Genomic DNA, 11707 nt, shown 5'->3' with positions numbered 1-11707 from the left:
AGAGCCCCAGGACTAGGAGATCCCCAGAGCACATGTGTGAGAGGGGAATAGAATCAAGAAAGGCCAGCCCATTCAGGGCCACTCTAGTTACAGTTAGAGGAGAAGTTCAGCACTCTGACTTACCCTCAGTTGTCTGGACTTTGCTTCTGTCTGTGCCTTTGTCTTTCATGAGAACCATAGACTATGTGCAGCCTGAGAGCCTGATGCAACATCAGGAGCCAGCTGTAGCATATAGTCTTCTCTGACACTGTTGATGTCTGAGCCTGTTCCATTACCTAAGTCAATCATCTCCTCCACAGCTCAGTCTAGTTGCAGGGCATTGTCTCTGTGTGGTGCAGACCCTGACATGTCCCTTCCTTTGCTTTGTCTCTTCCTACTCCTGCAGTCTTTGTTTACATTAGGTGAAATGGATCATCAGAGATGCTTTGATTACTGGAAGCCCAGCACCTACATGAAGGCTGACATGATTCTAGGTGCATTTGTCCCCATTTACATCACAATGGAAGGATTCTTCAAAAGCCATATACTTTTCGAGATCAAACCGGATATATTTGATAATTTTCCGTAAGTAATTGTGTGACTGTGCTAAGGGTTCTGGCTACATGACAGTGCGTGCTCCTCTGTGCACATTTAATTCCTTTGAGTATAATGAACTGTATACACAAAAATGTGAAGCTCATTTGCAAACTTTCCTCCTTCATTATGAATCTTACAGACCTTTGCTTTCCTCTTGTTTATTTTTTAGTCAAGTAGAGATCAAAGAGGGAAAACAACTTTTGTGTCTGTCCATTCTGTGATTCCACAGACATTCTTATATTGTTTTCACACATTGACTCTAACATGACAAGGAGAGGCTCTACCCTGTTCTCATTTTTGAGAATCTAAAATGCCTCCTGTCAGAATGTCTCTTTATTTCTATAGACCTGGATAGTTTCTTCTAAATCCCTATGTCCTTAGTACATGGTTTAGCATCTCCTCTCCCTCAGGTTCTTCCATTGGTCTCTTTAAAATATCTCAGAGTTTGGACACTGTGGTCATATTTATTACTTATTAATTCCTTATTGATATTTTAATGCAGTGTTCTGAAATCACATTCTTCATGCCTGATAGACTGTCTTCTGCTCAGTCAGTTCTGCTGGGGTCACTTTCCCCTGTGTTTTTATTGGAGGTTTTGTGTTTTTCATTTCCAACATTTCTATCTGTTCTCTCCCCTGGAAGAATCTCAGTTTCCATTTAGGATTTGACTTTCTTGGTACTGAGTAATATATATATATATAATTGCTGTTGTTCTTGTCCCTTAGCCTTTGTTTTCATGTACAGTGTTGCATCTCGTCTCAATGCCCAGTTGGTTTTGCTTGCTTGTTTCTATGTTCTTTTAGGACGTCATCTTTTTGCCTTTTGAACTACTCATCTGGCACTTGGTCTCTCTCAGTATCTTTGAGTTCATTTGTTGGTTTGTTATGATATTGTGGAGGAGTTATTTGGCTTTGCTTTTTCATATTTCCTACTTTTTTTTCTATTGTTGTTATTGTTGGTACCTTTGTTCATTTGAACATTAATTCTAGATTAAGATGGTCCTCTAATGAGAAGTATCTTCTTGAAGGTCCAATTCATGCACTGCTCTGTGAGCAGGAAACAGTCTTCCAGGCCTGTAGTCCTGGTAGTTGTGTTATTATGGAGTATGTGAAAAGAAAAATGCCAACATACATGCCTAATTTATTTAGCACTTCAAGTTCTCTTAGGAATGCTTTTACAGGATGAAAAGACTGTATGTAGTTCAGTATCATGCTACAGCAGGAGGCGGATTGAGTCCCAAGGCCAGGAGAAGGAAAGAGTCTATCTTCAGGGATAGGCAGTAGAGAGCGAAGCTTGAACTGTTAACTGACAGGAGCTTTTTTCGGGAGTCTGTTTGATCTGTCATAGGTAGATTCAAGTCAAGACTTCCTGAAGATTACATTAATTTTTTTAAGTTTACTCTCGGAGATAAAAGTTTTAGATATATTGTCATGAACACTGTATGTAATTCATGCTTAAATCCTCATTGTATAAAAGAACAAAACCAGTGTTTGTGTACAGCTGGTGTAGATTTGTACTTTATAGACTTAGTAAAAACTTGGGGACCCAAAGGATGGTTCTCAGTTACAAACATGAGTACTTTTTCTTCTGGCCAAGTTTTATTCTCTGTCTCTGTCTCTGTCTCTGTCTCTGTCTCTGTCTCTCTCTCTCTCTCTCTCTCCATATATATATATATATATATATATATATACATGACATGGATATTTTCAGTACAGTCAGCCAGCAGCACTTTTACACCTATGTTTAGTAAACTATTAAAGAAAATTAAAAATTTTGGCCTGTGACTATAATAATAGTAGCCAGTACTTTACCAAGGCTAGATTAATAGCTTATTAGAACTCCACATACTACTAACATAAAACTCTGAAACTTAGAAATCTTTAAGTCTTATGTTCACATACCTTAAGTCACTTCCTCAGACCTTTCCAACTTGTGTGTACATAATATATCCCTTCCTAAGACCCTCAAACTTACATAAACTTTAATCCTTTTTTTTCTATCCAACCATTTACCAGAAGACATATATGGCTGATTAATAGGAAGAATGATTGAAAAGCAAGTTCTTTTAATGAATACATAGTAAAAAGGTTTTTTTTCTTTTTGCTGAGTAAGAGCATGAAAGCTTCAGTTTGGTTTTCATTTAACCTAGTTTGTGCGGGTATCTTTTTCAGTATGAAGCCTGTCAGCAAGATGACCCTGTCTGTGAGTCTGCCTTCTTCAGCAGATGACCTATTATTTAAAAATAAACAAGACATAATTTTCACATATTATGTGGACTGACCATGCAGCTGTAACCTTGTTGGGAGGAGCTGGGTAGGTCTGCTTGCTTCTGCTAAACTTATAAAACAACAACTTGTTAGCACCACCATCAGTAATCAGAGAGACAAATTTGAGCAGGAAGTATATCAAAACTACTCCTGTATCAGTTAAAATGACATAGACTTACCTGATACCTAAGCATCCATCTGGAATTCTCCATGGTGGTTTCTATGACTCTGTTGGGAGCAGGGCTGTCACTTTTTGGGTGTCACACAAGACACTATTAAGACTTTGGTTGCCACACAGTGGAGCATCTACCTTCAAACACCAGACTCATGAGGTCTGAGAGAGGTTTCTGTGAAGGAGGAACTAGGGAAAACTGACCTACTTTGGCTGGGCAGAGTAGGGCATCTAACACAATAGTGTCCACATTTTGGCACGGACCTGGTGGTGGGTAAATTGTGTGCCAGGTATGAGACCAGTTGTAAACATTAGCACAACTGAGGAAAGGTCAAGGTGGAGTATGTTCTTCCACCATATTTGTGAATAGTCTTAAAAGCTGATTCTAGAAGATGGTATTTTTGTGTATCAGGGGAAGCTTTTTTTGTTAAATAGTCTACATTCCCTATTCAGCAGATCTCTCTGAGCAGTGTGAGGGACATCATCTAATTTATTAACTATACCTGATTTTAAACAACCTTTAGTTATTTTCAGTTACTTGCTTTGTGCTTGTCCTTGATAGCATGTACAGAAGGCTATGGCTTGTCCCTCTGTAAATGAATTACATTTATACTCAGCATTGCCAAAAACACAGTTCAGATCACAGTAAAAGTTTCATCATTTATAAAGTAACTGACTGTTGCTTAGATTCTAATGGCTCCCTTATTGGTGCAGGTGAGAAGGCACAGCATCATCGGCACAGACACCAAGAGTCCATTGAAGGCAAATAACGAACTCTCTTTTTCAATAACAGGGAAGCCCTTATATACCCTCTTCCCAGTGCCTAGTCTGTGTGGTCATCCCTCATTGGCTGGGCATGATCAGGAACTTAGACAGGGACTGTTGCTTGGTCCTAGGCAGACTCTGCATGATCAGGAACTCTGACAGCAGTCAGGACCTCTGACAGTGACCAGGAACTCTGATAGCTCCTGTTGCCTGCCCTCAGCCAGACTCCAGGTTGGCTCCAGGTTGGAAGTACATTATTTGCATGTCTTGGCTCCTGGTCTGAGCCAATTTCCTCGACCCTATGGGCCTATCTAACTACAACTGACCATTAACTTGCATGTCTTAATGATCTTCTACAATTTATACCAAGTTCATAGTTTGTATAAGATTAGAATTTTACAGTTTTATCCCTATCAATCTGAGCCTTAAAATTTTGAGTTGAAGATTTAATTGAAGATCCTTTAGCATCAAAATAAAACCTAAAACCATAAATACAGTCCACATTGTACAGTTTAGCTTCTTTGTCAGGAATCAGATATTCATAGGCATGTGGATTAATGTCAGGTCTTCAATTTGATTCTGTTGGTCCACACATCGTTTTTTTTTTATGCCAATACAAAGCTGTTTTTATGACTATAACTGTAGTAGAACTTGAGGTCAGGGATGGTGATGCCTCCAGAGGTTGCTTTATTGTAGAGGTTTGTTTTATTTATCTTGGGTTTTTGTTTTTCCATATGAAGTTGAGCATTGTTCTTTCCAGGTATGGGAAAAATTTTGTTGGGATTTTGATGGAGACTGCATTCAATCAGTAGACTGCTTTTGGTAAAATTGTCATTTTAACTATGTTAATCCTACCTATCAATGAGAGTGGAAGATCTTTCCATTTTCTGATATTGCCTTCAGTTTCTTTCTTCAAAGACTTGAAGTATTTGTGATACAGATCTTTCACTTGCATAGTTAGAGTTGCCCCAAGGTATTTTATATTATTTGTGGCTATGGTAAAGGGTGATGTTTCTCTGATTTCTTTTTCAGCCCATTTATCATTTGTATGCAGGAGAGCTAAATTTTTATTGAGTTAATCTTGTATCCTGACACATTAATGAAAGTTTTTATCAGCTGCAGAAGTTCCCTGGTAGAATTTTGGGCGTCACTTATGTATACTATCATATCGTCTACAAATAGAGAAAGTGGAATAGGGACATGCAAGGCTGACAGTGTCCTACTACTTGTCCACAGTCTGGGCTGGGTCCTGGAGGCAGGCGTTGCATTGGGGCATCTTGCCCTGTGGTCAGTGTCGTTCGCAATTCAGGTGGCATCTTCTTGTCATTCCATATCTTTGGAGACCTTGGGAGTCATTGCTAGGAGCTGGGGAGCTGGGAGTCTCTGTTTCCGATAGTAATTTTTTAATCAAATAATTTAAATGTCATATTCATCAGATCATTGACAGGTTTGAGGACCATTATCTATTAAATGTATCTGAGCCAAACAAATCTATGCCTAATCTTGAAAATATCTCTAAGTTTGGTAATAATGACCAGGCTAATTTGTTCTCCTCTAGATATATTAGTCAAATATACCTCTCAGTTTGTTTTTATTTAAATAGAACCGTTTATGCTTTAAACTAGTATCTGGATAGCCAGATGACTAGTATTAGCTTGTATTCCTTAACACAGAAGGACATGCATGCATACTCAGACATTCAAAACCAAACATACATGTGGCCACATTTTCATTCATACCTGCAGAATAGACAGATATTTTTAAAACTATGACCCTTTGGAGTCTCCATGTAACAGCAGAATAGCAAGAGAAAGAAATCTGAAACATGTTTACTTAAACTTTAAAGTTAGACCTTAAAGTTTTATTATATTTTTTAAACCCTCATGACATGCTTAAGCCTTTAAATTTTTAGATCTTAAACTGCTTTCTCAAGTCAAAAAATCATTTATTTAAACTTTTATCTTAACCAACAATAATTTGAAACCAATTTTCTTAAATGATGACAAATATTTGTAACACATTGAACTCAAATGACCAAAACCCATGTAAATTTTTATTTCTCCTGTAGAAACAAAAGCATAATTTCCCCAGTATCTTGAACTGGTAATTTAACATTTCTTTTTCAAGCAATATCACTGTTATGCCCAGATCGAGTCCCCAAAGAAGCCACAGATGCCACCGGAGACCTCAGGTACAGAAGGCAAAAGCAAGGTTTATTCAAATGAAGTTTACAAGCCTAGGCAGGGGAGCTCATTCCAAACCTCTCACACACAGCAGGGAGGTTGGAAGGAGTACTGCCTTTCTTTGTGAGGCTAGTTTTTAAAAGCACAGACCACATACTTCGTCTCCCACCACCCGCATCCCTCTTTTAGGTTCATATCAGTAGTTTTTTATGTTATCTTTATTTCTCGTTTGTTCAGCAACCGTATTTAGGAGTTTTATGAGCTGTCTCTGGGGTTTGGGGAGTTTGGGATGTTTTATGACCACTTAGTCTCTGTCAGATGGTCATATATCCTAACTCTGTGTTTTCTTAAGTTTCTGTAGTTGATAAAGCCACCTGGAAAAGGGCGTCTAAGTTCTTATCTACATTTAAGAATCCTGTTTTTAGCTTCTCTTTGTCTGTAGGGGATGAAGTTGGGGGGGTGGTTACTGAGGTTTCACAGTCAGGACAGAGAAGGGTTAACAAGAGAAATTCCTGGCTGGCAGAAGAGACTTTGAAGTTATCACAGTAAAGGAAGGGAGGGGGAGCAGTGGTCATAAAGCATGTCCTTGGCTGCCAGTGTTCCTGAAAAAAAAGTTTTTGTTAACTCTTCTGACTAAAGTCAGATTCTCTGTTCAGTGTTCACACAGTTTTGTCAGTTGCAGGCAGCCATTGCCCTGTCCAGAGCAGGACATGAGAATCTTAGCCCACCTGTACCGAGAGCACACCCCCCCCAACCCACGTGAGAGCAGCCAGCTGCCTGCAGTCCTGATAGCAAGAGAGCTAGGGAGGGAGGGAGGTGGCGCTCGCTGTGCCTCTCTCTCCTTCTCCCCAGGAAAATAAGGGAGGTGAGTAGCAGAAACAGATGACATTTACACAGACAATCCAAGTACCAGCACATCAGCACTGAGATGATGATGGCCTCACTCACAGCAAGCAAGCCCCTTGATTGTGGCTCCCACATCCTTCTGGTGGGCTAGGCAAAGGTCTAGTGGAGAAAAAGGGGACTGTCCCATAGCGTCTGTCACAGTCAAGTCAACAATGAGAACAGTTAACACACTACACATAAGACCAAGGGCACTCGAAAGAAAAACTTTGCCCCAATGAGACAATCAACAAAGCTCCAAGAACAATGACAGCCTGATGTGCTCTATGGAGAGTGACCCTCCAGTCTCAATCACACCAAAAACAATCCAGACTGAGGATCTCTGTCCTTGATCAAACAGACATCAGGGGGCTTTCACATCCCTGTCAGTCAGACATGCACCTTATTTCTTGGAAGAGAAACAGAGTGTAAAGTAACAATGACCACAATAAAACATACAAAAAAACCCCCCACAAAATGGCTCTAACAATTTCCCGGGACAAAATACAAAGTGGCACTTTCTCCCACCATGGGGAAAGGTACCCAAAGATGCTCCTCTCCTGAGCACTCCCTGGAGGAGACTCCTAAAATCAAATGGTCACCTCTGAGGTGGCCCCAAATGGCTCGGGACTAGGGGGTCCCTTGCCCAAATCAGGGAATGAGATGTCTCTCTTTCCCTCCCAGGATCACTGTCCGGACACGTCTGTCCCAGTGAGAGCCTGCAAAGTACAAATCAGTTGACCGGCACAAAACTTAACGAGACAAGACAGAGACAGAGACAAGACAGAGACAGAGACAAGACAGAGAGCGCTCTTACCGGTAGATGTCAATAAACCTCTGGACCCTTGAGGGTCCCGGTGGGGTCCTTTGGTCTTTTGTTCAATGTGATTTGTGACAACCTCACTCTTACCATCTTCTGGGACGGACACATCATTTAATAGGTCCTCAGCAAGTGCCAGAAGATGTGACACCCTACTATCCTTTTCTGAATCCTATAAAACATCTCTGATTACTCCATAGAAACTAAAGAATGCATCGGGGACATTCTCTCCGTCCTTAAGCAAGTTATTGATATCCTTTCTGACTTTATTCCACGTCAAAGGGTGGATGCCCGGACCATTAATAACCAGCCAGGGACATTTTTCTTCCACAAAATAGAAAAACTTAATTAAATCTTTTTTTTTCTTTCTTTTTGACTCTTATTCCCCTCTCCCTGAAATCTTCATTTCCTTAATGAAGAGAGCCTCTTTAGAGAGTACTTTACCCATTGATTGTTAGACGGCACTTACCTCAAGGTTGCCCGCGGCGCACGAGTGATGCTGTTTGGGCACCTCTACCCTAGTGAGTCTGGCCAGACCCCGTTTTCTCTTTGCCGTCCAGTAGTGAGCCGCCGTGCCTCAAGCCCCACGTTCGGGCGCCACTTGACCCGTCCAGCAGGCCAGGTTATTCGAGGGTCTCGAGGAGGGACCACCTGTGAATCAATGGGGGGTGAGAGGGAAAGGAGACCAAGCACATGAAGAAAGACAGAGTCAGTCTGAGTTGCGTCAAGGTCTTGTTTATTGACTGGGTGTTAGAGCTTATAAACAGGGCTTCAGGTAGGGAGGGGGAGCAGGAGTGAGGAGAGGACAAAGAAAATTCCTAAGGAGGGTCAGCAGGAGGTCACTTTGGTCCCAGGCCCCTGCAGCTAGCTGATTTAAAGAGGTTTATTTAATCCTACATTCCTAGGTTAGACTAAAAGCCTCTTATTTACACGAGGCTTGATAAATCGTGGCAGGTAACACAAGGTTCAAGACACAGCTGTCCAGAGTCGGTCTCCAACAATCATATTTAAGTCTAGTTCCATTAGACAGATCTCATGCCTCACTCCCTTAACTTACCTAAGAAACTCTGGATAGACATGCTATTGACCCAAAATGAGAACTACTATAATTATCATGCTAAATAGACAAATATTGTACCTGCCTCCTCAGTTCTTACCTTTATATGGGCAGTTCAATGCATACTTCCTTCATACCTTTTCAGAGAAGCTTCATGTTCCAATAGCTGGTGGTTATTACACAGACCTATAAGTGATCACCAACCAGATAATAAGAGACTGTGCTCAGCTCTACATGGGGCATGTTTATCATGCACTTTTTCCCCAAAGCTCAGAGACCATGTCAGAAGACTGGCAGACTTTTCTAAGAGTCAAAAGTAGTGCATGATTTGGGGGGAAATTATTCCTTACATCACATGGTCATGGCACACACAAACCAACTGCACAGGACCTGCAGGAAAAGACGCCAAATACATTAATGGGATAGAGGATCATGAATACCTTTCTGCCTGAGGAGCCTTTGGCATTTGATAGCTTCCAGGAATGGGAAATTCTGTTTTCTTTAGGGTGTAAACACTGAGAGGATTCCCATACTGCAGCAGAAGGCCTTACTACAATGTATATGCTGGTAATGCAGAGTGGACTCTATGGGGAATTACAGAGAATGCACTTGAATTTGGGTGGAGAAAGTGTCAGGAAGGATAAGGGAGGAATATGTGGTAATGGGGGTGGCACAGATTTGCTGAGCACATATGCTGTTCATATAAGGTATTCTCAAGTAATTTAAGCATACATACTCTGCTAAATGGAGTGGAGAAAAATTGAATGAAGTATAAAAATTAAAAAAAGAAGATGAACATATTGAGGGAGGTCAGCTGACAGTATGGACTCTTCTCTTTTCTCTGGCTTATGTTGTTCCTGAGTCTTTATTGGATGAGAATCTGAAGTCCACCAGCCTGTGCTCATAGGAGCCATTATCTCCATTTGAACATCAGAGCCATGTAGCCACTTTGAGCTGTGAATTCTGAGAACTAGCAAGATTTTCTCATTCTTTGGGGCCAACCCCAACCACACTGCTGTGATTACTGTTTAGGTGGAGGATGTCTCCTTGGTGACTTGAGACCGGGAAGCCACCATAGCATGAGAACATTATAGGCGCTGACACTTGAAAACCTGTTCAGTATCAATCACCAGGCGAGAGGGTTGCTGAGTGACTCTCAGACTGACAACAGGATGTCACAGTCTTGTCCTTCCCTGCAATGACCAACAGGTTTGCAATTCTGTATTTTTTACTGATCCACGGTCTCAGAGGTTTTGTTCAAACCCCAGGATAACTCTGTGGGGAGAAGCCTGTTTTGTGGTTGCCCAGGGCTGTGCTCTCTTTCTTATGCCCTTCCTGGAATAGCTTGCCTGCTGCCTAATCCCTTTGGTCCATAATTTTCCTACACTCCTGCTCTCTAAATTACACATTCTATACTTTCTATCACTCAGGACATGAGGCAGACTAAATACAGTACTCATTAAAATATCTCAGACAATATATTTTGATCTTTCTGCTCCCCAACACCTCAATATTTAAGATACAATTCTATCATTTCCTCTTTCATTTTCTACCTCCAACTCTATCCTGTCCTCGCAGCCCTACTCCATCTCAAATTAATTTTGTTTTATGAAGAAGGGTGCACACGTATATAAACAAATGAGTACACAGATTTAACCAGCTGAACCAATTGTTTTGTGTTGAGTATTGCTTTTGTGTCATAGGAAAAAACTCAGCCCTCAGATCAAACAGCAGAGACAATTCATTCTAGAACCAAATTTGAGTGATTATGGCTGGTGAACACAGATTTGGCGGACCCCAGATTCCATGTTCCAAGGTGGGGGCAGTTTCATGAAGTTTTTGTAGTCAAACATAAGAAATTTGTAAATCAAAAGATTAGTGAAAACAACAGAGAGGAAGTCAGTCACAGGCAAGATGTGAAAACTTATCCGACAGACCCAAGATTCTATACAATGTCATTTTTAGATTTTAGGTTATTGGAAGTCAGTTGTCTCATAAGTTAGTAGATTTCAAACATATTTAATTAACTAGTTATAGGAGGTTAGCTCACCTGCCGACAAGCCCAAGAAATGGCTGTTCAGGGTGCTACAGTTAGCCTGAAATAAGTTAATGGGCCCCTAGACCTACAACACTTCAACCTATCCATATCACAGAAGTTCTATTCAGACAGTCTGTAGACACAGATCTTTCCAGGGATTCTCATGTATGTATTTATAAACATGCATACAATTATACACATGTATGCATTTAAACACATCTATGAATTTGTACACATATATGTATTTATACACAAGTATGCAATTATATTCACATGTATGCATTTATATACCGGTATGCATTTATACACATGCTTATACTTCTATACATGTATATTTATATACATGTATACATTTGTACACATTTATTTTGTTGTACACATGTATGCATTTATAGAAATTCATAATCCATACATAAGTATTCATTTATACACATACATGCATTTATACACATGTATTATTTTATAAGCATGCATAGACTATAGCATGCTATACATGCATATATTTATACATATGTAGGCATTTATAAACCTGCATGCATTTATACTAATGCATACATTTATATACACATATGCATTTTTATACATGAATACATTTATACACATCTATTCATTTTTACAATATATGCATTTATATACATGCATACATTTATATACATGTATTCATTTATACAGCATGTGTACATATGCATACATTTGTACACCTAGATGCACTTATGCTCAGGTATTCATTTATACAATGCATACATTGATACACATGTATACATTTTTAGCCATGCATACACTTTTACTGCTGAATATGTGGTATTGGATAATCCCTGGGGAAGAATAATTTCTCCCTTTCTCCATAGCTTCCAATTACCAGGTTTTGAACAACAGATTCTCTCTTAACAGAGGATCTAGCCGTAGATCTCAAATTAACACAGTTTAAACAAAGTGCATTTCTTCCT

At 40.0% G+C, this 11707-nt stretch overlaps 1 protein-coding gene across 1 annotated transcript in view; it reads left to right on the top strand.

Moving 5' to 3' along the window:
• Positions 1 to 275: 275 nt before the first annotated feature.
• LOC143270412 (vomeronasal type-2 receptor 116-like) overlaps positions 276 to 11707 on the top strand; it is a 52032-nt gene continuing 40600 nt past the window's right edge. Inside the window, exon 1 of the mRNA XM_076560338.1 lies at positions 276 to 564. Coding sequence (XP_076416453.1) covers positions 347 to 564 — 218 coding nt within the window. The 5' untranslated portion in view covers positions 276 to 346. The remainder of the gene's footprint in view (positions 565 to 11707) is intronic.

Source organism: Peromyscus maniculatus, chromosome 23 (genome assembly GCF_049852395.1).
Source record: "Peromyscus maniculatus bairdii isolate BWxNUB_F1_BW_parent chromosome 23, HU_Pman_BW_mat_3.1, whole genome shotgun sequence".
NCBI classification, from domain to species: domain Eukaryota; kingdom Metazoa; phylum Chordata; class Mammalia; order Rodentia; family Cricetidae; genus Peromyscus; species Peromyscus maniculatus.
Note: the sequence above shows the minus strand (reverse complement) of the source record. Positions and strands in the feature narration are given on the sequence as shown.